Source organism: Camelina sativa, chromosome 4 (genome assembly GCF_000633955.1).
Source record: "Camelina sativa cultivar DH55 chromosome 4, Cs, whole genome shotgun sequence".
In the NCBI taxonomy this organism is placed as follows: Eukaryota; Viridiplantae; Streptophyta; class Magnoliopsida; order Brassicales; family Brassicaceae; genus Camelina; species Camelina sativa.
The window spans coordinates 7,093,998-7,121,851 of NC_025688.1; the positions used below are offsets into that span (position 1 = coordinate 7,093,998).

The window sequence follows — 27,854 nt, forward strand, 5'->3', positions numbered from 1 at the left end:
AATTTGTCAGAACTTTCGGTAAATAAACAAAACAGCATGCAGTTCTTGGTTTGAAGAAACTAATTTTTGTTCTAATTATCCATTCATCTTTACCACTATCATTAGTAATTACTATGTGCTCTCTAGGAGCCTAGAGACTCACCAACATTGAGTTTTGTTTTAAGGCATGTATATGAGAAAGTCACAGAAAAGAGAAGACGCTTTTGAATCCAAGAAAAGAATCAGATTCTTTGGACTTACCTGCAAGTGTTGAGCATAATCCCTTATTCTTCTCTAAGCTTGTGCTGCTTCCCTTGACCATCGAGATATCAAAAGACAGAATTTCTGTAGGTGCATCAGATGTGATCCCTGGCCTTTTTTTTGAAGGACTAACCAATAATCCATATGCTCTATACGGACTTATCTCTGTGTTGCTTCCTTCTTGAGAACATATGGCTATAGGATCTTCGGTTCTTGATGTGATGACTACCGGAGAGTTCTTGGACCTTTTCCTTATGTAGTTGAATATTGTTTCATCCGAGAATGGTCTTTCTTTTTCACCTTGTCAGATCCATGGGAGGTCATAGTCAGACTTTAAGCAAATATTTATAAACGCAAAATAGAACTTCATAATGAGTGAAGAAGATTTATGCACCAGTTTTGTCTGCAAGGCTTGCATAACCTGGGCTAGTAATTTGCTGTGCACTTTGTTTGATATCCTTAGTTCTTGTAGGTAAACCAAGCACAGAATCATACTGAAATAGAGGATCGAGTTCAGGAGAATTCTCCACTAAGCTTTTCCTTTTCTGAGGTGATTTTCTTGATGCTGGAGAGGTTGGATTCAAAGTTTTCAATGTGGGAAAACACTTGGCTTTTTCGCGTATGTGGTCAAAGACTGTATGTTCATTGATAATGACACAGTCATCTTCTTCCATCGTCACATAGGGCTCTTTCTCTGTAAAGAAAGAAAAATGGTGAATACAAAGCACACAAGAGAAAAAGGATTAAATTTGTAGTGAGCATCTAACCTTCTTCTGAATCCTCATCTATGAGCTTGAAACTAGGCCTGAAGAAGGAAATCGAGCAGTTGAGGAGAAAGTTGTAATCATGAAGAAACTGATAAAAGGACATTTTTCTGAGCAAGAAAGTATATAAAATGCACTCACATCTCATCTTTCTTATCCTTCCGGGTTGAAGGTCCAGATGTAGCTGGGTTGTCATCATCTACTATGCAGGCATCCACCATAGGAGGATAATAGTGAGGCAGCCTGTTTTCGCTTCTGTAATTTATTTTGTTGTTGTTTGCCTTCTTCAGTAGAAGTGTTTCATGGAGGTCAATACCAACTACAATAACAAAAGCCCAGATGTAAACACACTTGGTTTGTTACTTATTTCAGTGTCTTACTTACTACATGGTCATCAAGTTTTGCTACCAAACCAGATGTGTTATTTAGAAGACTTAACTGTATTCTTCGAAGATGAGATCAGCCTTCACAGTCGCCTTTGCTTGTTGATGAGGCCTTTCCAGGAGAATGGTTACGCTATATGGACTAGAAGAAGGCAACAAAAAGGAATGAAGTATTGCAAATCTTAGATGAAGTTAGACGAAGATTGGCATCGGGATAATGATGATAGAGTGGCTGATAGGTAAACATACCTGGAGAAGTCTTCCATTCTGCTACCATTAAAATATTACTGATTAGTTACGTTTACTTAAATGTCTTAAAAGAGGATTACGTGAAAACAAGAATGTTGTAATAGAAGAAGTTATGGTTTATCATTGGTTAAGTGCTCATCACCTTATTTTCTCATGAAAGTGGATACGATTCTCTTCATCTGAACCAACAATCTGCCAGAAAAGGATACAGATTAGTAGCTTATCTAGTAGTTATCACTTTTTCATGAGCGAATCAAAAAACTATTCAGAGAAGTGGAGGTGCAGGTACAGTATCTTCAGTAGAGTTAGAGTATAAATGCAGAAAGCTAAGGAAACTAACCATGTCAGCATAATGGCGTTTTGTGGATTGGACAGGTTGTGATAGCCGTGTCAATGTGACTGCTAGTTTAGATATCCCTTGCTTCTGGCAGTCAACTTCCTCGACCTTGATTTCAACTTTAGGAGGTAGGGATGATAGAGACTCCTTGATGGTATTTCCGAAAGGATATTTTCGACCGGTAACAATCTCTATCCTTCGTGGATCAGCTTCAGCAAGAGCTTCAAATGACCTGACTCCCATCGAATGAAGTGCCTAGCAAAAGAAGGCATTTAGACAAAAGGTACCAAGAAAAAAAATTCACTGAAGCATCTGGTAAAGTAAGGTGCAGTGAACGAGTATAAAGAGAAAACAGAGATGAAACCTTTGCTGTAACCATTCCAATGCCTGGTAATTGTTTCAGCAAATATGGGCTGTCGTCCCAGAGCTTTTGATAGAGTGATTTTGCTAGAAGAGTTGAGCTAAGAGTTCCTTTATAATTCTTTTTGTAAATAAAGTACTCTTTCATGCATCTGGCTATTCTGGATCCGTTCGAGCAAATAGAGTTAGCATCCTGAGACAAAAGTTTCAATGTTCATATGCAGAGCTAAGAAGTAACCGTGATCAAGTGATAGACAGAAGCCATGAATATAATATTGGTGGACCTGAGTCATGGATAAATCATGGATTGAAGGATCCCCAGTCAACCAATCATTTGCAAGCAGAAACAGTTTCTCTTCTCTGGTTTGGATGCGTTTTTTCCGCTTTCCTTTATTATCGTTGATGTGGAATCTGAGCCTCCCTTCTCTATCTGCATTTACATCATTTAATGTCTTCTTTTCATTGCGTCTGAGCTGTATCCCTTCATTTTTAATATAAACATAGATTAGTACATTCATCAAGTAAAAACAGAGTTATGTACCAAAGCAGATTTGACTTACAAGATATCTCTTCAGCACGACATACTATCTGAAGGGCCTCATTCAAGCTATAGCCCGTCGGTGCATTAATAATGTACTTCATTGTGTCAAACTTTAGATAATACTTTGTCATCAGCCTTCCGGGCTCTACACAAGAATGAGAGTGCATTATATTTTGAAATTGAAGATATGAAATCATATATCTCAGTACCTTCTGGTTTCAAAACAAAGCCGTCTGTGTCAGTCCAGATCATCTGATAGTGGGAAAGCTCATTGATCTTCTGAAGGCAAAGCTCTGGTAGGAAATAGCAAAAATGAGAACTCCCAAAAGGAAAAATGGGTAAACTAACTAAGTCAGTAGGGCACCTTGCAAATGCTTCTCTACTCGATCTTTAGGAATTCCTTTCTTAATAGCATAATTCTCTGGATTCTGTCCATACGAACTTCCAAGTTATCTGTACCATATACGATTACCTGAGAAATCATTGACAGAGCATATGAACATACCTTTTTCATTCGGACATACAGGTATGAGCATTTCATCCACTCAATTGCCCGTGTAATGTCAGAGATAGTGAGTTGAACTATTTCTGCGGTTAGGTGCTCTATTAAGCATGGCAGCAATCTGGAACAAAATAAACAAAAGAGTTTTTGTTTACGCCAACAAATAGCTTCTAAGAATGTGTAAGAAAGCAAAGGGTTTCACAAAAAAAAGTTTAAAGGCAATACTTACTGTGATTCAACAACCTCACATCCATTTAAGAGATTCTCATATAGATGGACCTGTAATAGTTTATTAAGTTAAAAGCAGACAATATTAGAGAAAAGTAAAATTAAAGTAAGTGATTCAGCCACATGAGAAAAGTTTCAGTAAATAACCGTCTCTCGTCTTGTCATAATAATAACCATTCCCGTGTCATCAAATGGAGGTCGACCGGCCCTGCCACACATCTAGAAAAGAGAGATTACTTATCCTGCTAGCAATATATTTTTAGAACATATTCCAGTAGCTTGTGAAGCTAATCACACTGCAATATAACATTTAGAAAACTATAAATCCTCAAATAATTTACCTGTAGTAGTGTGGAACGATCATATTCCATGTAGTGACCTTTTTCCTTATTGCTATATGGAATACAAATGTCAGTGGATACTGGATATTAACTTTTAAATTCCAAATATTCACTTAATGGACATATCTATGCAAAGACGTACAAATGTTGAGTTGATTTTATGACAACTGTATGTGCAGGCAGGTTGATTCCATGGGCAAGAGTGTTGGTCGCGCAGATAACTTGGATATCTCCATTAAGGAAGAGCCCTTCTACGAGGCTGCGGTCCTTTTGGCAAAGTCCACCATTGTGATAACCAACTAATTGGGACATTTTGGTACTATTCAGTTTGCAGACAATGCTGAAGCAAAGGAACAATCAACTCAGAAGAGTGAAATAGACCATACCGCCTTGGAGGATATAAGATTGCATTTGTTTGTCACTGCACATTGGCGAAGCCTCCCTTAATCGTTCTAGCTGTTCTCTGCTTTTAATAAATGGATTTGAGTAACCATAGGTCATTGCAGTCTGAGCAAGCTTTTGTGCAGCCTCTTGAGCGCCTTTTCGTGTTGAGCAGAATACCAATGCAGATTTTCCTTTTGAATATTGCATTAAAATATCTGAAAATTCATAGGATTCCTCAACAGAGTGGTATAAGTTACAACCTAAGAAAGAAAACAATAACGGAAGAATCTTAATCATGATAATTGCAGCTTACCATAGATATAGTTTTGGAGGCGCTGGATATGAGAAAATATATGAAAAGAAGACAAGAATTGATTTAGTTTCTGTCTTGGAATATTTGACAAAAGAGACGAGGGGATAAGGCTATCTAAATCCAAGATGCAGAAACTGTATACCTTTTCAAAGAGGAAGTCATTCTTGGCAGCTGCATAACCTGTATAAAAAAAGACAGTTAACATTATCTTACAATTCATGAAAACAAGAAACTCATCAACAGCTAACCAAATTCATCATCTTAACACTTAACCAAACAAAAACAAAATGACTTTTGAGATGAGACAGGTACCAAAAACTTTAGTTGTCAACTTAACAGGTCGCATTTCTTCGCCAAACCTGTACAACATGGGAAGGGAAACAATGATGAGACTGATAAAAGTTACCCACATAAGGACATAGTTCTCTGAAAATTAATCCATTAGTTACTTCTTAATTCCTGCGGTAGGAACCTTGAGCCATTCAGCTGCAATAATTGAATAAGTATTACCACTTTAGTTGTTTGAAGCAAGTATTTTTATTTTTTACTTCGAAGTAGAGTTAACAAAGCAAAAAACATTATACAATCTACAGGGAATTGTGAGATTTATCTTACCTAAATCCTCAATGTTTGGGATAGTAGCTGAGACAGCCAGAAGACGCACGGAGGCTAAAGGACTTGACCTTAGTTCATGATTGCTAGAAAGAATCTTTATTCTACTGACTATTGCTTCAAGAGCAGCTCCACGGGGATCATTCAGCAGGTGAACTTCATCAATGAGCACAAGCGCAATATCACTGAAGAAACCTAAGCCTCCACTGGTAACGCGATAACGGCTCACTGCATCAAATTTCTGCAGGAAAACATGTAAGCTACAGAAACAATAGAAGAGATACAAGCATGTACTTTGTGTAAATACGGAATGAAATATCATATAGTACGTGTGTTCCGGCTATAAGCATGGGGCAACAAGAAGCTATAAACAAGTTCCAGACAGTAAATACAGACAACAAAAGAGAAATTGATATATGACCTCAGGTGTAGTCAAGATAATATCTGCGTCTTGTATATTCCTTGTGCTGTAGGTTTCATTATCACCTGTCAGCTCCAAACAAATGATTCCCCATGAATTAAACTTATGATTCCAATCACGCAGCTTCTCCTGTACTAAAGCCTTGGACGGAGATATGTAAACCTTGACACCAATAGGTAGAAGAACCCAATTAAACTTCTAGGTAGCAGCAAGTCCAATATTGATATATGTATTGTAAAAACAAAGGCTCAAAAGCTTACTGTTTTAAGAGCTCCTTTAGCATGAAGAAACCTCCCTTCCGTAGAGATGGACTTAGAGAGGAGCCTCAAAATACACAGTTCAAAGAGAACGGTTTTACCACTTCCCGTAGGCGCTGAAATAACCATGTTGATGTCGGAGTGAAAGCACAGTGGAAAGCACTCGCTCTGAAGCGAGTTGAAGTATCTGAACACAGAACAATCCAGAAGCAACATAAAGCAAAGTCTGGATTAACAAAGTATATTATAAAAGAATCATGATATTCCCAAAAGATATCATGTATGTAAACCATTCCTTGAGTAAGCAAAACACAACATCTGAAGCAAGCACTAGACTAAAAGCTGAAACTAAAACATCAAAACACTAAATCTCAAGTTTATAGAGATCTCACCTGAAGCTAAAAGCTGAACGGAAATTTCCAGGCAAATCAGAGACAGATTTGAGCGTGTGAGTATCCATGACCAAATTGCTAATAAGAAGATCTGTAGATTCCAATAGCGTGAAATCAGAACCCTAGGCCTAGATAGAGATCACTTCATGAATCTATCGGTACAATCAAAAACACCAACAAAACCATCATCATCCACAAGATCTGCTCCGATCAACGATTGAAATTTCTAAATTAATCGCCAAGCTCAAACTTGTAAACAGATTACGCTAGCGAAATTTCAGAGAAGAGGTATGAAGAAGCCTATGGAATTCTTAACAAGTCGGAGATCGCAAACTACTCTCCGATTGAAACCGATCACGAATCAAGCAAATACAATTGCGAAATTGAACAGAGAATCAAAAAAAAAATCTCACCGTTAAATCACCATTGAAAAGCTTGCGCGAGACCAAACTTGAAGAGCAACGATCTCTGAGAGAGAGAGAGAGAGAGAGAGAGAAGGCCGTTGTAGTGAAGACGAAACTAAAATTAGTATTTTTTCAATGGCCAAAAACGCTCAGATAAAAAAACGTCACGCAGTTTGGTCTTTTTGAAAATTTGCAAAAAACTCATGGGGTCTTCTAATGACAATTCATAATATTCGGGTTGATTATGATTTTTTCTTTTTCTATGGGGGGGGGGGGCCATNTGGGGGGGGGGGGGTCATTTTCATAAATATATATCGCTCCTTTCTCGTCGTCGGATTATGAAATTACTGCAAATAGTATAAATCTTTAATCTTAATTTTCTTATAACGATGCTTCGTTTAAATCAGCTATGTGATGGACTAAACTATATAATATGATGTTTGTTTTAAGGATCTGTTTGTAGTTTCTACTTTCGTGTCAACCGCTCGGAGTCGCTTCTTTCTCACAAGTGTTGTTTTCACCGCTCCTCTATTACAAAGGTAAGAAAAAATTTACTTCTCCAAAATATTGATAATCACATTGTTATTGATGCCTTCTCAATACAGGTAAAGACTGAAGAGATCAATTAGCTACCCTGCCCAAGTACAAAGCTCACCGAAGCATCGTGTTACTACGTTATGCTAGCTACTACGTCTCACCCCATGAGGAGGAAACATCATCCTTCTCCTCGTCAACATAAACCCAGATTGACATCTTACCCTACCAATAAGTTCTGATTCGATTTTCTGATAGATCAAATCAGGATCGTAATAACGTAACAGAAGATGGCCATTTATTGCATGTCCTTTATTCTCTGCAAAGACCTATTTATGTTAAAGGATCAAAGACCTATTTATGTTTTGATTAGTGGTTCATGTTGTGTTGATCATGATTCATTGTAATGTTACACTCGGGTTTTTTTTTGTGTGTGTGTGTGTGTAGATTCTCTGCATCTGCAGATAGATGGTTGATGATTGGAGAAGTTGGTTGATGGACTGAAAAAGTGTTTTCATTGTTATATATAGGTATAGAAAACCAAACAGTGGGAATTAAGATTATTAAAAGAGGAGAATCCCCCGAAGATATGCTAAAAGAGAATAACAGGGTCGATTGCTAAAAGAGTTACACAGGAAGCTTAAAAGATAAAAGTTTAGATTGTATGCAACTTAGGGAAAATTGAAGAAACCTCATATATGGGAAAGGTAATAAAACTGCAAATCTCATTTTGAACCCAAAAACAACAGAGTTTTAACAGAAACAGAAGAAGAAAGATGAAACATTGGTGAATGATTTCATACATTACTTTTGACAGAAGACAAAATATCTAACTCAAATCAACAGCACCAGGAGCGTTACAATCACAGTGACAGTAATAACAGGTGGTCTTATACTCCTCAATACGCTTATCATTTAGAACATCATAATAACGTACCAGCATTCCGCTTATAGGCTTTACTCCACCTAAAACTTTTGTAGATTCAACCACTGAGTCTACAGAAAGAAATGGTTGTACCAGCATTCTCCTCACACAACAACCATCACCCGGTAATTCCCCTACAGATCATAAAACAGAGATCTCTAGATTACAAACACACAGATATACACATATATAAAAGTAGAAATGAGAAAANAAAAAAAAAAAAAAAAAGAGGAATTCACACCGTCTACTTCCTTATATACATTCTGGCCCTGCTCAAGTCATGTTTGTCGTCACCAAAGGCCATGATTGACACGCTACCATGAAAGCCCATTTTATGGAGAGCTAATTCGATATTAGGATAAATCGAGTCACGAACGGCACCACTAGGGATTGGATAATCTACAAGTTCCAGAAGACCACTGTCTCATCACCTTGACAAATTAACCATTATGACAGATCGATCACATGAAAAATCTAAACAAACAGTTTCGGATTAGAGATGGAGAGAGAGAGAGAGATCTTATGGGAAAAATATCTCATCTCGGTTAGATCTTCGCCCATGGTTCCACGGAGAGAATTGGAGACTTTCTCGGTAAATTAGGGTTAGATTGATTGAATGTGTGCAGCCTACGGATGAGAGACAGAGAGAGTGCGTTTGTGGGATTTTATCGCTGCGGCCGAGAGATCTATATATTGCCTGGCATGTTCTCAGCCGTTGGATCACAAGAACCGTTTTTAAGGGGTGTACATCTGTGGCTTGTTTTTAATATCTGAACTCGGGATTTCGGTTCACCATATAATTCCGTCCGGTATTACATTTTTTTTTTTAAATAGAGATTTTATTTTAACTAAAAGTATATTAGAAATGTTGACAAAAAAAATATATATATATATATATATAAGAAATCGAATTTCTTTACCAAAATATTGAAAGAAAATAAACAAAAAAATATTTGATGGTTTTGAAATGACAAAGCAATGAAAAATCTATTTTTTTTATGTGGATTCCTAATAATAACCTGAATTAAAAACTAATGAATTTACACAATAATTTTTTTAAAACAAAATTTGATTTACAGGAGTTGGACTGAAAAAATCTACTTTTTTTTTTTGTGGATTCATTATAATAAACTGAACTAGGGATTGACCCATGCGAGTTTTGTTCAAAATTTTTATTGCTAAGATTTTGTATTTCATACTTCAAAGATTCATTGTTAATTGTATGATTATTAGAAGAATTCTACTATTCAATTTTCGATTTGGTTTGATATTTATGAAGTTATGGACGTACATATATTCATTAAACTAAACACATAAGATTGGATTGTAAAAAGTTGGAAAGACAAGTAAATCAAGNTTTTTTTTTTTTTTTTTTTTTTTTTTTTTTTTTTTTTTTTTTTTGATATAAAATCCGATGTTGCAACAAGCAAAAAGGGCATATCCACCAATACGAACAGAAGCAAGCCTATTATCAGCTCTGACCACCCGACGTCCCTGGCGCAAGCGTTCTACGTTTAGGGGGAGGACCTTCCTCGCTTACTTTGTCCTTTTTTGCAAAAGAGTACATTTTATCGAATAGGAATGCTGGCCATTGAGAATTTTCTGATGATGAGACGCAATCAGTCGGATCTACTAAAGAAACACGGTAAAATCTACCAGATTCTAAAACAGAAAGGTGTTTGAAGAAACCGCCACGTCTGACTTCAGAGGAGACTACGATCAAATCGCGATCAGGAAAGTCCACAGGAGAGTCGATTACCCATAAATAAATGTCATTGAACATTCTCTGGGCGGGTTTAAACCCTACAGGAAGGAAGAAGATTCTGCTCTTCCACGTCTTCTTACGCAACATCTCTCCACCCCATGAGGAGGAAACATCATCCTTCTCCTCGTCAACATAAGCCCAGATTGACATCTCACCCCTAAAACCCCTACCAATAAGTTCTGATTCGATTTTCTGATAGATCAAATCAGGATCATTCATACTACCAGGAAATGGGCAATCCCCGAGGTCCCAGAAGATGCCCATCTGAGCCCCTTCCACGTCTGTGATAGGCTCTGAACAAAACGGACAACGCATACACAGAATTACCAAATCACATAAACAGATAGGTTAACTATGATCCACTATTATACTAGTATTGACAGATCCACTCTATCACGGCTGGGTGCTAGTTAACTATGACAGATCTAATCATATAAAAATCTAAACAAACATCTTCGGGTTAGAGATGGATAGAGCGATCTTAACGGAGAAATCTTCGATCTTGTAGAGTTCTTCCATTTTGGAGAGATCTTCGCCCATGGTTGGACGGAGAGAATTGGAGAATTTCACGCTAAGTTAGGGTTTAGGGACGGTGAAAAAACTGATCAAGCAAAATTAACATTTTTTAGGTAATTTATCAGAAAATAAGTTTATCAGATTTAGGTGTTTCATCGATGAAAAAAGAATCCATTTAGAACTTAAAACATACAAAACCACTATATCATTTTACTATTTTTACTACATAAAGAATCACCAATCAAAATATATACCTTACATTTCTCTTTTTTTTAATAAAAATTTCAAATCCTTAATTATTCAATAGGTGTGTGTGATGGTCACTTAATACATGTCACAGCGAAAACAATAATACCACTCCATTGTCACTAACAAAACAGTAGGTTTTATAAATTTAAGTTCGATGATTCAAACAGTAAATAGTACAAAACCATAGATTACTTCTCCCATTGATCAGGAGCTCTGTTTCGATCTCTTCATCAGCTCTATGAACTCTCTAAATGCTGCATTCACAGGACAAAACAAAACAAAACATACAAAAGTCCTATTAATCTTCTGGTTTTTCAGTACAACTGAAGCATAAGTGTCTTTGACCGAGTTCAGGCTCAGTGTATGAAATAGAAAGGACAGTTACCGTTATCAGAGTCATGAGGTCCAGGGGAGGCTTCAGGGTGGTACTGGAGAGACATGACATTCATTGCCGGGTAAGATAGACCTGCACAGCTTCCATCATTCAGATTGACATGTGTCACTTCCACTCCTCCGGGAAGTGAAGCTGGATCAACAGCATAGTTGTGGTTCTGACAAAAATTACAGAGAAAGACAATGATACACAACCAGATTCAGATTCTGTCAAACTTGTAACCATGTTCCTAGCACAAAAGTTCCAAACTTGTGCTGAAAAGAATAAGACGCAAGGAAATATACCTGAGCACTGATCTCCACCTGGCCAGTTCTGTTGTTACGAACTGGGTGGTTTCCTCCATGATGACCAAACTTCATCTTGAAGGTCTTACCCCCCAAAGCTTGGCCGAGCAACTGATGACCCATACAGATTCCATAAACAGGGACTTTACCGAGAAGCTCTTTAACTGTCTCAACAGCATATGGCACAGCAGAAGGGTCTCCAGGACCGTTGCTGAACAAAATCCCATCTGGATTCATTTTCAGCGCCTCAGAAGCTGGCCATGTCGACGGAACAACAGTGATTTGACATCCGTATGAAGATAAACGTCTTAGGATGTTTTGCTTGATTCCAAAATCGTAAGCAATAACCTTCGAATTCAAGAGAAAAGTATAGAAAAAAGAGAGTAAGAAGCTGGTATGGAGCATTAATAAGAGAAGAAGTAGAGAAGTAACAATACTCACTTTGTAGGATTTCCCATCGCGTGAATTCGTGTTGAAATCCCATTCAGGGTTTGTTTTGTCAACCCATTCATATGGAGATTTACATGAAACATCACTTATTAGATCGATACCTACAAGATTCGAACAAGCAGACCAAAGGAGTTCAATATTCCAAGGGTTATATTATAATGCAACAAAAGAAAAAGGAAACGGGACAAGAATTCTGACCTACGATATCCCATGAACGAGACATTTGCAGAAGCTCGTCGTCTGTTTTGGACTCTTCTGTGCTCAACACCCCGATAAGACTACCATCTTCTCTTAACCGACGGGTTATTGCTCGAGTGTCAAGATCATCTGATAGTGTTTACAAAAAAAAATTCCCAAATAGAGTAATCAGACATCCAATTTCATAGCATGTAAACAACAATCTAAATAGTATAGTGAACACAAAGGAACTTACAAACTCCCATGATGTTCCTTTCGGTTAGATAGTCAGCAAGTGTTTTCGTGCATCTCCAGTTTGAGGTACTGAAACATTTACAATTTCGAAAGTTAGGAACTTTTAAATGAAGACACGCCCAAAGAAACATGCTTGTTCCTGTGCAATGGAAATGAACACTAACCTGATGCTTAGATTTCTTATCACCAAACCAGTAAGAAAGCATTGTCCAGATTCTTCATCATCTAGAACAACAAACATTACAAATGTGATAAGAAACACTCTGAACATAGCTTTACAGTTTATAAGAATTTTCCAAAACTTGCTACTCACCGGGATTAACACCAGTGTTACCAATTTGTGGGTTTGTCATTAGCACAAATTGACCAGCGTAACTAGGATCAGTTAGAATCTCTTGATACCTTTCCAAAACGAAATTAAAAAAGATTAGTTAAAAGCTCTCAAATTAACAATCTTTGAGGATGATACTGATACCCATAATGTAATGAAAAAATCAAAACTTTACCCAGTCAAGGAAGTGTTAAACACCAATTCCGCAATACGAGTTCCTGGAGCACCAAAGGTCTTCGCCGGCCAGATTGAACCATCTTCTAACACAAGCCTAGCATTGTACGAAGTCCAAGGTTTCTCCGCAACACCTACGATATGCAAAAAAATCAAGACTTTTTCACATCATCATTTCAAGGAAAAAAAAAAAAAAAAAAATCCAAGCTTTATCCTTTATTCAAGAATTCGACTATAAAAGAGGCCAATTAGAGACAAGGGTCTATACAATACATTCCCAAAAGCAAAAAAAAATTACCAGAGGTTGACAAAGTGAGTGGAGAAGCGGAGCATCGGATGATCGAAACCCTAAATCCACCGCCGCGACGGTCGAAGGAAGGCTGTGAAGAAAAGCTCGTAGGCAAAACAAAGCCCAGAGTCCTCGTTGCCATGGCCATGTTGTTGTTTCTTCACAGTGAAGTGAAAGGAGACAGTGCTTGAGAGAGAGAGAATAAAGAAAAGAAACGGCGTCAAGGTTTTTTTAGTTTAGGGTTGGGCCGATAGCCTCATTTTTGTTATCTTTTATTTTTGACTTTTGTTGACTTTTCTTCTCTGGTAACTCTGTCACATAATCGTAGTTTTTTGTTTACATAATGAACGATTTGATAGTATATACTATTATAAGATTCGGGTTCGAGCCTGATTTGTTCATTCTTGAAGTACCTTAAGAGATTCTTGTTTAAAGATTCGTATTCTCCTCCGGTGACTGAAAAGATTTGTGGTAGAGTCACGCAACAATGGTTTGATAATACCGACGAGAAGGTGAAACTGCGGTTGAAGACTCGTAACCAAAATGTTGTACAGTGATACAAATGGTGAAGCTTAGCGGAAAACTGTTCGAAAGAGGTAGTGTTTGATCAGACAAGATTAGGCAAAATGATTCACACAACAAAAGGACACTAGTAGTACAAGCTGATAAAGCATTGTGGTTTGGCACAACAAAGGAACCATTTGATGACCTCTGGTTGAAGCAGAATATCCCAGCCATTACGATTGCTAACAGAATTGGCGATAAAGAATTTTTATTTATCGACAAAACGATTGGAAATGTTCTGAAAAGTGTGGTGATTACATTGATCTGTTCTGAAGTTTTTAGACATATGGGGTAAAAATTTCTGTTTCTTTCTTTCTTTCATTGTTGTAACCCTCGAAAATGAAGCGAGAATCGACTCTTACGAGGCAGAAACTCTTGGATTTGAAGTCACTTCAGGTAACGAGTCTATTTTTGATTTTGACGATTAATGCATATACGCCATAAGAAGGAATATGCAGTAGTGCTACCAACAAATACCTGCAGGTGCATGAATTAATAAAACTGTTAAGGATCGGCGAAATAATGCAGGCAAAATAATTTCATTATTCTTCTCAGTACCAATCCTGACTGATCTAGTATGTAAATGTTTTGAAAGCTTACCATACTGGAGCCATGTCTAATGACAAGTTGAGAAATGGATATGGCCACCTAAGTCAGTCGAGGAATACAAGTGTAAGATCAATCAAGAACTGACTGTAAGATATAAAAGATGACAGAGAACGAGTAGGACGACGAGTTCTTTGTTCTTACCCTACGGAGATAAAAACATGGAGAATCCATTGGAAAAGAACGAAACATCCTGTCCACAAGATGAAGTAAGCGAACCTGAACAAGGGAAATTTCTACAAAGCAACACCAAAAAAGACCTCAGGTTGATACATTAATGAAAAAAAACAGAACTTGTGGTAACATCTCATATGCAGATGAAAGAAGTATGTTACCAGACGGTTAAGAGATGTGTCAATAAGCAGCAAAACGAGGTTGCTCGTGTGCAAATTCACAGTCATCTGAAAACACATTGTTTGCACTAGAAAAGTTAAGACTGAGTAAAACATAGAAAGTGCCTCCAGCCGAGCAAAGGCTTCAACAATTATACGGTAAGGAGAATTCTTTATGAGAGGGCGCTAAAACTTACGAAACCCATCTCATAGTCCTGTAAAGACAGAAACGGGAAAATCACGGTCCAATATATACTGTCTGTAAGCACAGATGCTCCAGCACCCATCTGTTTTCAACAACCAAAGCGCACAAAGTAGTAAGTACCTCAGTGATCACAAAATATACTACTAAAGCTATTATCAGAAATCTGAAAGTTACAAATTATACATATCCTAAAGATTTGAGTCTACCTGATATATAATCTGAAAGAGATGGACACATGAGTTTAGTGCCTTTGAATCAGAAGTTTTACTCTTGTCGAACGAAACCAATTTGTCCCCATTAATAAGGGGAGAACGAAACCCGATCTCTGCATCATTTCCTACTTGATCAACCATGTTACGTTGCTTCTTGTATTGACAACATCCATAAACTGAAAGCAATGATCCCATCTACAGAACAAACACATTCATCCACACAAAATTTGACTATTATAACCCATATAGATATACACAACATCGAGATCAAAACATACCCCAAAGTAGATTGCTATCAATGTGAATGTCCACCTACCAATCAAAAACACCAAACGCATCTCATAAATCTCAATCAGAAACATTCTTAAAGCACTAAAGATCTTCACTTTACACATACATAATAAAGGAGAGATTTTTAAAGAACTCACTGAGTGTAATAGTAGTAAATACGCCATCCACGGTTAACAAGACGGACAATGTTGTTAACAAGAAGAAAGTAAAACCCGAGAACCCGGAAACCCAGTAACCAACCCGGATGGATTCGCTTAAAACAAGGTCTCCAAACATCATCAATGCACAGAACATCACCATCATGACCATCTAGTGGTGGTTGAGTTTGTACTGAACTATCTTCGTACTTCCACAAAACGAATAAAGAAACAATCATTGGTGTTATTACCCATATCGCACATAGTAACACTCTCCAGTTAAACCAGTACTCAAAACTGGTCAATCCCAAAACATTCTCAAGATTCATTTTTTCTTCAGTTGATCCGTCTGAATAATTCGGATCTTCAGATCCGAATCTCAATTGGATCAGTACCGGACTTGAGAAACCAGATCAGACCCGTCTCTGCAGATGAATTGAAGTAACTTTTTTGATTCACAATACACATATAGAGATGTTAGAATATTAGGATTAAGTAGTAGCTTGAATACTTAATACTTACGTAATGTTAGGTTTCTTCTTGTTCTTGTTCTTGAGAAGTAACGTGAAGTTGTGTATGTGTGTGATGGAGAAGTCAATTTGAAACTTTGATAGCGTATGAGAGATATCGTATAAATCTCCAGAATTATCCAGTGGCGGTGTTAGAGGCCCACTAAAATGGAGAAATCGAAGAACACAGAGTGAGAGACAATGACATGTGGGACATTTTAAACGGCGTCGTTCTGGATTCGTGTGTATAGGCATAAAAATGACAAACATTTCTGAAAGGAAAAATATCTACCTGTTGTAAATTAGAGAATTTAGGAAGCGAAATCTCTTAGTCTTATTGATGAATGTCGAGGTATACAAGTATATATAATAGGAGTACAAAGGCCAAAGCCCATAAACCAAACGAGTACATAGAATAGGCCATGGGCCGTAAAGCAATAACATATGGGCCATACATGCGCGGACCGTACATGGGCCGTAAGGCCATGTCCTAACGGGCTATGAACGGGCCGGTCTATAGAGTCCACAAGTGTTTTACAACACTCCCCCTTGGACGAGATGACCGTGCCATGTTGGATGGGATCGCTGCAATGTGCTTAGGGGATGCTGCCTCATTAAACCTTACCAGGAAAACCCAATGGGACAAAACCTTGGTGAAGGAAAAAGAGTACAACACACATTGCTTCCCCTGATCCAAACATCACTCCAAGTCCTGAAGCCTCCGCATTCCAATCTTGTGCGTGAGCTTTTTGAACGTCGATGTCGGCAATGCTTTGGTGAAGAGATCGGCTGAGTTGTCGCAGGACTGTACTTGCACCACTTGAACTTCTCCGGCCTTTTGTAGTTCATGTGTGAAGAAGAACTTCGGCAGTATGTGCTTCGTCCGATCTCCCTTGATGTATCCTTCCTTGAGCTGGGCGATGCAAGCCGTATTGTCCTCGTAGATGACGGTTGCTCCCTTGCTGTCTTCTAAGCCGCTATCCGTCCGTATATGCTGAGTCATGGACCGCAACCAAACACACTCACGGCTGGCTTCATGGATGGCTAGGATCTCCGCGTGATTTGACGATGTGGCCACAAGAGTCTGCTTCATCGAACGCCAAGAGATCGCCGTACCGCCGTGCGTAAACACATAACCTGTTTGTGACTTACCGTTGTGTGGATCGGATAGGTAACCTGCATCAGCAAAACCAACTAGACAGTCTCGGTTATGGTTAGTATAAAATAAACCAAAATCAACCGTCCCTCGCAGGTACCGTAGTACGTGTTTAATACCATTCCAGTGCCGTATAGTTGGACAAGAACTATATCTTGCTAGGAGGTTCACGGCAAAGCATATGTCCGGCCTAGTATGACTAGCCAGGAACATTAACGCTCCTATAGCACTGAGGTAAGGCACTTCAGGTCCAAGAATTTCTTCATTGGCCTTCTTAGGAGCAAATGGATCTTTATCCAAGTCTAAGCTTCTAACAACCATTGGGCTAGTCAATGGGTGAGCTTGCTCCATATTAAATCTCTTGAGTACTTTTTCTGTGTATGCCTTTTGATGCACAAGGATCCCATTATTTACGTACTCAAGCTGCAATCCCAAACAGAATTTTGTTTTGCCTAGGTCTTTCATCTCAAATTCTTTCTTGAGGTATTCTACAGTTTGGGCGATTTCCCTAGAGGTACCGAGGATGTTTAAATCATCCACGTAAACTGCTATTATCACAAATCCTTTGTTTGCAAACTTCTTTATGAATATACATGGACTGATTGGGTCGTTCTTATAGCCTTTCTTAGCTAAATAATCACTTAGTCGGTTATACCACATTCGACCACTTTGTTTCAGTCCATAAAGCGATTTGTCTAGCCTTATGCAGTATTGGTCTCGAGTACCATTTTTACATTTATGTTCTATACCCTCTGGTAATCTCATATAAATCTCATTATCCAGTGGACCATATAAATAGGCGGTTACAACATCCATTAACCGTAAATCCAAATTTTCTCTTATGGCCAGACTTATTAGATATCTAAAAGTCGTTGCATCCATCACAGGGGAGTATGTCTCCTCATAATCTATGCCGGGTCTTTGAGAGAATCCTTGTGCTACAAGCCGTGCTTTGTATCTCACTATCTCATTTTTCTCATTTCTCTTTCTTACAAAGACCCATTTGTGTCCAACTGGTTTAATGGTAGGTGTCGTCCTTAAGATCGGACCAAACACACTTCTCTTCTTTAAAGAGTTTAACTCCACATCAATGGCTTCTTTCCACTTAAGCCAATCTTTACTTTGGGTGCACTCTAATATGGATGTGGGTTCTTGATCCTCATTTATCTCAAGTGCTACCTTGTATATAAATATTTCATCAATGTCGACATTTTTCCGGTTCCATTTTATTCCAGACATTATGTAATTGATTGATACTTCATTGTTATCAATTCCTTCAGGTTCTTGAGGTTCAGCGTCCTGAACTTCACCTGGTACATTAATTATTTCCGCGGCCATGTCTGGTTTTTCGGTAATTCCCTGAACCTCGGTCTGTTTTGCACCTTTAGACTTTCGAGGATTTTTATCTTTGGAACCTAACGGTCTACCTCGTTTCAAACGTGGTTTAGACTCTGTAGCAACTTGTTTATTGTGTTCCTTTTGAACATCAATACGTACTGGTGCATTGCAAGCTGGTATGTACGATTTTGTTACTCTCTTTGGGTCAGCAAAGGAATCTGGCAATTGATTAGCTAGCTGTTGTAAATGTATAATCTTTTGAACCTCTGCATCACATGCTAGAGTTCGAGGATCTTGCCAATTTAAGGATGTTTGATTCCATTTTAATTCTTTGACCAGCTTGCCGGTCTCACCACCTATAGTAGGGAATTCGGACTCAACGAATTGACAGTCCGCGTATCTGGCCTTAAATAGATCTCCTGTCAATGGCTCAAGATACTTTATAATGGTGGGAGACTCATATCCCACATATATTCCCATCCTCCTTTGAGGTCCCATCTTAGTTCTCTGTGGTGGAGCAACGGGTGTATAAACGGCACAACCGAATGTTTTGAGATGGGATAAGTCTGGCTCTTGACCCGATAATAATTGGGATGGTGAATATATGTGTTCACTAGATGGCCTGATGCGTATGAGTTCTGCTGCATGTAAGACCGCGTGTCCCCAAGCCGACACAGGAAGCTTCGATCTCATTAACAATGGTCGAGCTATTAATTGTATACGTTTAATGAAGGATTCAGCTAATCCGTTTTGTGTATGGACATGTGCCACAGGATGTTCCACACTCACCCCCATGGACATACAATAATCATTAAACGCTTGGGATGTAAATTCACCAGCATTATCTAGACGTATAGTCTTTAGTGGAAAGTCTGGAAAGTGTGCTCTTAATCTTATGATTTGAGCCAACAGCCTAGCAAATGCTAGGTTCCTTGTGGATAACAAGCAAACGTGAGACCATCTGGTTGATGCATCGATCATAACCATAAAATATCTAAACGACCCACATGGTGGGTGTATTGGTCCACATATATCACCTTGTATCCTTTCCAGAAAATGCAAAGTCTCTTTTGTGACTTTTACTGGTGATGGTCTTGTAATGAGTTTCCCTTGTGCACATGCTACACAAGTGAGATTTTTAGGGAAAACTCTTTTCTCTTTAAGGTTGTGCCCTTTTGAACTCTTAATTACTTTACGCATCATGTTCGAACCCGGGTGGCCTAACCGGTCATGCCATAGAGTGAATTTTTCAGTGAACATTTTGTGCTTAGCCATGTTAGCTTCTATCATGTTTATCTTAGCATGGTATAAACCAGTGGCTAGTGCAGGTATAGTCTCTAGGACCTTCTTTTGGCCATTTACATTTTCAGTAATGTATAGGAATTCTTTAGTTCCTTCACCCTTGGTTTCAACATGATAACCATTTAATCTTATATCTTTAAAGCTCAATAAGTTTCTCTTAGAGCTGGGTGAGTATAGGGCATCACTTAGTTCAATGTGTGTGCCGTTAGGCAACAAAACGTGAGCCTGGCCGTAGCCTTCTATCATGTTGGCTATACCGGCAATTGTACTAACATTTGCAATTTTCATTTTAAGATTTATGAAATATCTTTTGTCTCTTAGTATAGTGTGGCTGGATCCACTGTCCACCACTAGTTCACTCATGTCCTTGGCCATTTCTATAAATAGGACATAATTTTGTATTTTAATAAGACAATTATAAAATAAAAACCATTGCATTTAAATTAAAATAATCATCCAATACAATAAAGGAAAATAAAGCATAAAAGCATTGAAATTAAACCACATTAAAACGAAAATCAATCATCCATATGAAGGCAATCGGAAGTCTCTAGCAAGTCGTCATTCTCATGATCGAAGTCTCCTTCATCATCGATTTACACATAGTTGGCTTCCGGATTTTTCTTTAGAACTTCTTGGTATGCATCAATGAGGTGTTTGGGAGTTCTACAAGTCTTGGACCAGTGGTTTGACATACCACATCTGTGGCAGACCGATTTGACCTTGGTGTGTGGTTTAAAGGACATACGTCCCTTACCACCACGTCCGCGGCCTCCTCGGCCGGCCTGTCCGCCACGGCCGCCACGGCCACCACGTCCTCTGCCACCACGGCCTTGGCCGTAGTATCTTTCTCTGTGGACGNAGTTTCCCTTGTGCACATGCTACACAATTGAGATTTTTAGGGAAAACCTTTTTCTCTTTAAGATTGTGCCTATTCGAACTCTTAATAACTTAANTAATCCTGGATCCTTAGGTTCTTCCAATCAAACTCGGCCTTTGGAAGGAGCACCGTCTTTTGGTGCCCGTAACGGCGTTTAAGCTGTGTCCAAAGGGCGAGTGGATTGTCTATGAAGAGGTACTGGCTCTTGAGACTCTCCGCAATGTGATGGTGCATATGTTGGAGACACTTGTTCTTTTTCTTGTCAGTGCTCTCAACTTCCTCATCAATGCAACCAGCAAGGCCGTTTGACCTTAGGTGGATTTCGGTGTCTTTCACCCATTCCAAGTAGTTCTTTCCAGAAGCTTGCAAGATGGGATAGTCTAGGCTTTTGAGATTTGCCATCTACATATAATATAGACAAACCGATAGTTAGCATGCAATATTTGAGATCGAATCATGCAACAAATATTTATTCAGGTCATGCGGTATTTAAGACCGAAACATGCCTTGGGCCATGCGGTATTTGAGACCGAAACATGCCCTTGCCTATTATAGATTTCGTTGGTTTAAAATCATGCATGCAAAGACAACAAAATCAAATATGTATGCATGCAACAATTTCCTTATTTCTAGATAGGATTTCCTTTTCTTAAATTTCCTTTTAATCTAGGATTTAGTAAATATTGTTTTTAGGGTGTTTTAGATAATTACTAAATTAATTAGGAATTTATCCTAACCAATGTTTTAATTTCCGATTTCAAAAGTTTTAGTTTTAGAAAATTAACAATTTTACTAAAAGCTTAATCGGATTCACCCTTAACACAAGTTTATCAAATTCGGTTTTTGAGTTTTAACAATCCTAGAACATGATTCATGCAGCCGAAATTTACATGAACAAGTTATGCTTAAATAGATCCTATCTTACACATGATCCGATTTCAATATGATGCATGAATGATCCGGTTTTTAATATCCTAGAACATCTTTAAACAGCAAAATATTTCTAGGTTCTTATGCATCACAACAAGCAGCAAACAACCAAATTTAATTCATAATATAATTGGTTTTAATTCTCAAGAAATCTAACAACGTAAACACCAACCGATTTTTAAGTTTTAGGTTTCAGAGATCTTAAACTTTGTTGGTTGTGTACTTGTTTGTTTTAGGGTTCTGTATGTTTAAGTCCAAATTCGGATCATAGGGTTTTAAGAGGGTTCGGCCATATTTTACCTTTCACCGATTTGGATCTGACTGGATATGGACCGGGAGCTAACAGACCTCGGTTTTAACTCTCTCTCGCTCACGGACCACGAACAGGACCACGAACAGAACCACGAACCGGATCGCGAACAGAACCACGAACTGGATCACGAACAGAACCACGAACTAGATCACGAACAGAACCACGAACTGGATCACGAACAGAACCACGAACTGGTTCCGCGAACAGCTCCCGCGAACCACGAACAGCTTCCCACGAACCGCTCCTTTGTACTTCTCTTGTCCAGAATCACATACCACGAACACACGAACTCACCCCCGAACACGGACCACGAACCTCGATCAAGTTGTCGATAGAAGCTTGATCATGAGCTTAAGGTATGCTCGTGAACAAGGGGATCTTCGAACAGAAAGGTGTTTTGGTCTCGGATGGAAGCAAGAACGAAGACGGTTTAGGGTTTGTGAAAGAGAGAAGAAGATCGGCGGCTGCCTTAGGGTTTTAGGGTTTGGGAAGCGGCGGCTGCTTTTAGGGTTTAGGGTTAGAGGCTATCGTGCTGATAACGTGTTGTAAACTAGAGGATTTAGGGAGCGAAATCTCTTAGTCTTATTGATGAATGTCGAGGTTTACAAGTATATATAATAGGAGTACAAAGGTCAAAGCCCATAAACCAAACGAGTACATAGAATAGGCCATGGGCCGTAAAGCAATAACATATGGGCCGTACATGCGCGGACCGTACATGGGCCGTAAGGCCATGTCCTAACGGGCTATGAGCGGGCCGGTCTATAGAGTCCACAAGTGTTTTACAACACTACCAGCTCATCATATTCTTTTTACTATTTACGGTGAAGTCTAAAATAAGTTTTTTTTTTCTTATGTGAAAGTGGCAAAAAATAAGAAAAGCTTTACTGTATTTGGTTTTTTCTTTTGTAGTAAGCTTTACTGTTATATATTTTTCTATTGGGATTTCAATTTTCTATGAATCTGGTCAAAATAACATTAATGAATATAGATACCAAATATATATATATATATATATATACCAAAAAGTTATTTATACTTTTTAATTAGTTATGTATGATATTTTGAATAGAAAAAATGAAAATATAACAAATCGTATGTAAGAATTACAGATTCAATTTTCAAAAAAATTAATAAAATAGAAAAACAAAATGGTATGGAATAAAAACTACTCAAGAACACAAACATACCCACTAAAGTATGATGAAAAATACTATGACAATGAAAGGTCTTTAGAAAAATATATAAACTCAATAGAGAAACGAGAACTTCAATAAAACCACGATATATATTACATGTCCAATTATTTAATTATAAAACACTAATTTGAGTTCATATTATAAGCATAATTAAACATAAAGATAGATAGGATATAATCAAGTTTGACTTGTTTTATATTACGGTCTAAAGACGGCCATGAGCAATCATCTCCAGCAAAGCAATCTCGCTCATCATAACTTCATCACACCCATGCATCACCATCCAGCTATCAGTCATTGGCTCATCAAGCTCCATGGTTACACCACTTCCAGAAGCAGACGCAGAACCAGAAGTAGACGCACAAGTCGAAGACACAGCCGCCAATGATGGCATCTTCGTTTTATTGTCTAAACCCATGTTCATCACACCATCAACAATATACTTACACTCATCCTCTTCATCCTCCTTGACCGCGACCATTACACCCTTGCCTTTATCTCTCATGTTTTTTGGACCAACGTTCGAGTTTGGGGTCATGAGGGTCAGGGTATCATCTTTGTAGGTAACAGACCTTATGTAGTTCTGAAGAGTGTTGCTGCCAAGTTGAAGGGAGACTTCATCTTTTCCTTTAGCCCTCCTCGAGTTTTGTCGACGTTTCGTCGCATTCCAATGGTTCTTGATCGTGTTTTCTGTGCGTCCAGGGAGTTTTCTAGCGATCTCAGCCCATCTGTTCCCAATCTGCTTGTGGGCTTCAATCAGAATGATATCTTCTTCTTCAGTCCAACCATCTTTCTGTAATATAAAACATAAAATATGCTTATAAAATGACACATATGATATTAAATTAAAGTATATTTTTTTAATTGGGTTGTTACATTGTTATGAGAGAATCTGAGTGAAAATGACTTTAGTTTAATTGTCTCACCAATTAAAAAGTTTTGTCCGCAAGAAGAAGACAAAATGCCATAGACATATATGTATATACAAACAAAAAGTTTAAAGTAGTCATGCATGAATTAAAACCGTATACATGTTGACAAGTGTTAGAAAAGTTTGCTTAATTCCCTTAGAAGATTCTCAATGTAATATGTATGAATCTGAACATATCGAAGATGATACTTTGCTTTTTTTTTTTTCTTTTTTTTTCTTACTGTGAAAAAAAAAAAGTGTTTGTATAGCATACTAATATGTTTTACAAAACTTTACGATCTTTGAACATTTCATCATAAAATAACTAACATAGACATATTCTATGCAATTATTTAATTTCTAATAATTTATTAAGATGAATTTGTGTTTATATATGCATATGCGTGTATCACCACACAGTGATGTATCATATTGTATGTAATCATCAAAAACTAAACACATAATTCTATTTGCTTATGTATCCATGACCATCTGATGCCAGATGTCAATTTGAGTGATGGACACATCAAGTTGATGTATGAATCATGATATATGTATATGTATGCTTCTCTAAATCATGTTACACACAAAGACGACCATACACATATGCATATAAAAATAAGAAGAAGGTAAGAAATTAAAAGACCTTGATATCGGGACGAAGATGGTTATGCCACCTCTCTCTGCACTGTTTTCCAACTCGTCCTTGAAGCATCTTTGCAATCTGAGACCATTTTTTAGTTCCATGACTTTCCACTAATTTCACCAATAACCTAAATATAGACAAAATCATCAGAAAAATCTTGTTATTAGGAAAAAAATCATACCATATTAGGAAAATTATTTATTGAGGATTCCAAAAATGTTTAGATTTTATTTTTACTTGTCTTCTACAGGAGTCCATTGTCCTTTGATGATGCTAGCATTTTTTGTGGGTTTACGAATTCTTCTAATCTGGAATCTCTTGTTATTCTTCTTGACCTGCTCAGTCTTGATCATTACTTGATTATTTTGAAGCCGAGATATGATGGTGTCTTCATTTGCACTCAAGTTTGGTTTCGGCATAATGAATTGATTAGACTCAACCAAGGCCAGATTGAAGGTTGATTCGGTCCCAAAGATGAATCCTTGGTTTTGATCATTTTCCCACATAGTACTCTCATGTGTGACATGTGAAACGTTGGATTCAACAGTTTGCGAGGTGGTGTAGGCCATGCTGAAAAAACCTTGGTCGTTGGATGTGCCATGAAAATATGTCTCAAAAGTTTCAGTGCATGGAGAAGGAGTTATGCCCCTATTGGTTTCTTTTGACGGTATTTCATGTGTGTGAGGCTGCATATCAAAGTAATAGGGAACAATATTTAGATTTTGAATAAAGTGATCAGAAGTTGAGTTTGAAGTTTTTGATGTGAAATTCTTGTGACAAAGATAAGGGTTAGAGTTTACCATCGATGGAAGATGTGACATATCGAGATTAATCTGGATAGGTTTGTGATGCATATTGTGTATACAAGAAAAATCATCTTTTATAGTGAGGCTATCGTCGTAGATAACGGCTGCAAGATACGGATAATGCATTTTGATCACTGACTCGAACTCCATAGTTTAAAACTACATATAAACAAAGATTAGAAGATGGATTAACTAAACAAAAAAAAAGTTGAGTTGAAGTATAAAATCTTATATCTGAAAGAAGAAATGAGTTGGTGAAGAACACAAAGACATTTTTTTTTTGGTTTAAAGAACACAAAGACTTCAGAGAGAGCAATTTAACTTGACTGCAAATAAAAGATGATGAGTAAAGTAATTGATAAACAAAATTAAGGAAGAGGAAAACTGGGTGAAGTGATGGTAAGAGTAGAATACTAAGCCTTATAAATAATAACAAAACTGTGAATGGTGATGAGCTGGCAAATAACTTTTTATAAATTGTTTGAATAAAAAAAATTTATTTTTTGTAAAGACATTTTGGTAGTCCAAAGGTAAAATAGTCTCTAAAATTTGTCATGTAATAATCATGAAGTCGTTATAAGGTAGTTTGTATTGTTGTGGTGACAAGTGTTGAACATGTAAGCAATATTATTTCAATTAGCTGTGTGATTATTTTCTTGGTATTATGATGTTAATCTAATGGTTTCTATTGAATGAGGGTCCACATTTTCTTTGGTCCCACAAAATTCAACTCTAAAACATTGACTAAGAAATTAAGATGATAAATTTATGTTAATAATTTTATTTTATAGTATTCAATTGTCATCCCCTACATTTAATTTATAGTTTCACTTTTTTATCATTATTTTATTATTTAAAAGATTAAGTAATTAGAGTGTGTATTTGAAAATGATTGTCAATTTAATTATTTTTTAATATTTTATTTTAAATTTATCATACATAAATTTTTGTTTCATAGATATAATATTAATTTAATATGTGTAGTAGGAAACAAAATTGAAGTGATGATAGTCAATCATAAAGTTATAATTGCTTACTTATCTTGAAGTATTTGGAAAGAGATATTTTTTGAGAAACTGTTAAAATATATAGCAAACCACTAAATTTTCACGTATAATATAATTACAGCACATAAAGTATGTATCGAACCGCTGTTGAATTTATATGTAAATATTGTTCCTCAAAATTTACTCATTTGAGTCAATCAATTTAAATTTAAAGTGGTTGGAAAAATTGTATAATAGATTTTAATAGAAAATTAAGAAGGATATTTTTAAAAATATTTGATTCACATATTTGACTTCAATAGAAGGATATTTTTAAAAATCCACATGGAAAAACAACATAAATGCCAAATAACAATATTGGATAAAAAAATTTAGATGTTGTAACTGAATAGCGACTGATATGATTTGATTCCATGATATTTTGTACCAAAAACATAAACTACTTAATACATTACTTCAACTTTTTGATAAATAATTATTAAACAGTTGGACTCTAATTTTGTTAAAATAACTAATACTATTTAGTGATTACAATTTCTCATTGTTGTAAATTTAGAATCAACCAAAGACATAATTTATAATTTTTTTTGTCAAAAAATTTCTTCAACTCAAAACCAAACGATTACAACTAAGCTAGGCATCATCGGACATAGTCGATGTGTGAAACAATTACTGTAGCTAATTTCGATGCTACAAAGTAATTATTGCTTCACATATTGGCTACGTTCGATGATGCTTTTCAGCTATGAAAGTTTTCACACATAATGCATGAGAAGAATCGACAAATGACCAAATATGAGAAATATAGTGAGATAGGCAACTCTCAGTCCCATTTGAAGATATGTATCTTAACTTGTGATTTTGACACATTATCCAAAACTTTGGGTCTGATTGGAATGAGACTTATTGCATCTTCTGGTCCTGTATATATTTTTAATATCATCTTATCATTTGAATTTGACAACTAATCAAAGTTCTATTCGAAATTAAATTGTGTGGTTGAATTTTATTTCCAATTTATATATCTTAATATATAGTTTAGTTAGAATGTTTGCATTTTCGAGAGGGTTGAACCATGTTATTAGTGTTTATCATTGAACACAATTGTTGATGATTTTATGTTAACAAAGAAGGGTGAACTTACCATTAGGGAAACTAAGAAGATTTGATGATATGATAGCAGCGCCAATGCGTATAGGCAATCTATTCAAAAAGGAGATGTGTGGAAAACTCTTTGCTCGAGCATAGAAGACAATTGTTAATGGATTATCTACACAAAGAGGAGCGAATTGACCATTATAAAACTAACAAAATTTCATGATGTGATGGTAGAGATAATGATTTTCTAGGAAATCCAAGCTCGATCCATAAGGACCAACTAAGACACTACTCATACATATTGCGTGAAACAACACAAATAAATGAAGAAGATATAATTAG

The 27,854-nt window shown here is 37.0% G+C and overlaps 4 protein-coding genes and 1 long non-coding RNA gene across 6 annotated transcripts; all 5 read right to left on the bottom strand.

Moving 5' to 3' along the window:
• On the bottom strand, nucleotides 43-6,863 carry LOC104780017 (DExH-box ATP-dependent RNA helicase DExH17). 2 transcript variants are annotated; one of them, XM_010504478.2, is made up of 28 exons: nucleotides 6,738-6,853; nucleotides 6,325-6,415; nucleotides 5,936-6,119; nucleotides 5,676-5,837; nucleotides 5,258-5,495; nucleotides 5,092-5,128; nucleotides 4,955-5,001; nucleotides 4,785-4,822; nucleotides 4,643-4,664; nucleotides 4,332-4,544; nucleotides 4,088-4,244; nucleotides 3,946-3,997; nucleotides 3,752-3,823; nucleotides 3,606-3,655; nucleotides 3,380-3,497; nucleotides 3,239-3,302; nucleotides 3,084-3,167; nucleotides 2,894-3,019; nucleotides 2,618-2,814; nucleotides 2,338-2,526; nucleotides 1,977-2,228; nucleotides 1,779-1,828; nucleotides 1,637-1,654; nucleotides 1,444-1,529; nucleotides 1,146-1,323; nucleotides 1,008-1,045; nucleotides 635-934; nucleotides 43-540 (listed from the first exon to the last, which is right to left on the bottom strand). In XM_010504478.2, the coding sequence occupies exons 2-28, from the start codon at nucleotides 6,390-6,392 to the stop codon at nucleotides 182-184; spliced, it is 3,399 nt and encodes a 1,132-aa protein (XP_010502780.1). In that variant the 5' UTR covers nucleotides 6,393-6,415; nucleotides 6,738-6,853; the 3' UTR covers nucleotides 43-181. The 2 variants fall into 2 exon arrangements, with proteins under 2 accessions (XP_010502780.1, XP_010502781.1); XM_010504479.2 differs by having other exon boundaries at nucleotides 182-540; nucleotides 6,325-6,476; nucleotides 6,738-6,863.
• Nucleotides 7,968-8,890, bottom strand: LOC104780018. Its single transcript, XR_766621.2, has 2 exons — nucleotides 8,429-8,890; nucleotides 7,968-8,321 (listed from the first exon to the last, which is right to left on the bottom strand). It is a non-coding gene; the product is annotated as an uncharacterized LOC104780018 (long non-coding RNA).
• Nucleotides 10,799-13,308, bottom strand: LOC104780019 (carbamoyl-phosphate synthase small chain, chloroplastic). Its single transcript, XM_010504480.2, has 10 exons — nucleotides 13,081-13,308; nucleotides 12,784-12,916; nucleotides 12,591-12,679; nucleotides 12,442-12,502; nucleotides 12,279-12,346; nucleotides 12,044-12,172; nucleotides 11,837-11,946; nucleotides 11,396-11,743; nucleotides 11,103-11,268; nucleotides 10,799-10,971 (listed from the first exon to the last, which is right to left on the bottom strand). Exons 1-10 carry the CDS (start codon nucleotides 13,217-13,219, stop codon nucleotides 10,922-10,924), a joined length of 1,293 nt encoding a protein of 430 aa, XP_010502782.1. The 5' UTR covers nucleotides 13,220-13,308; the 3' UTR covers nucleotides 10,799-10,921.
• LOC104780020 lies at nucleotides 13,827-16,086 on the bottom strand. Its single transcript, XM_010504481.2, has 9 exons — nucleotides 15,941-16,086; nucleotides 15,419-15,843; nucleotides 15,269-15,302; nucleotides 14,985-15,185; nucleotides 14,771-14,860; nucleotides 14,577-14,642; nucleotides 14,386-14,477; nucleotides 14,236-14,283; nucleotides 13,827-14,112 (listed from the first exon to the last, which is right to left on the bottom strand). The coding sequence occupies exons 2-9, from the start codon at nucleotides 15,745-15,747 to the stop codon at nucleotides 14,028-14,030; spliced, it is 945 nt and encodes a 314-aa protein (XP_010502783.1). The 5' UTR covers nucleotides 15,748-15,843; nucleotides 15,941-16,086; the 3' UTR covers nucleotides 13,827-14,027.
• Nucleotides 23,116-25,820, bottom strand: LOC104780022 (transcription factor MYB46-like). The gene is made up of 4 exons (XM_010504482.2): nucleotides 25,402-25,820; nucleotides 24,839-25,287; nucleotides 24,602-24,728; nucleotides 23,116-23,838 (listed from the first exon to the last, which is right to left on the bottom strand). Exons 1-4 carry the CDS (start codon nucleotides 25,555-25,557, stop codon nucleotides 23,251-23,253), a joined length of 1,320 nt encoding a protein of 439 aa, XP_010502784.1. The 5' UTR covers nucleotides 25,558-25,820; the 3' UTR covers nucleotides 23,116-23,250.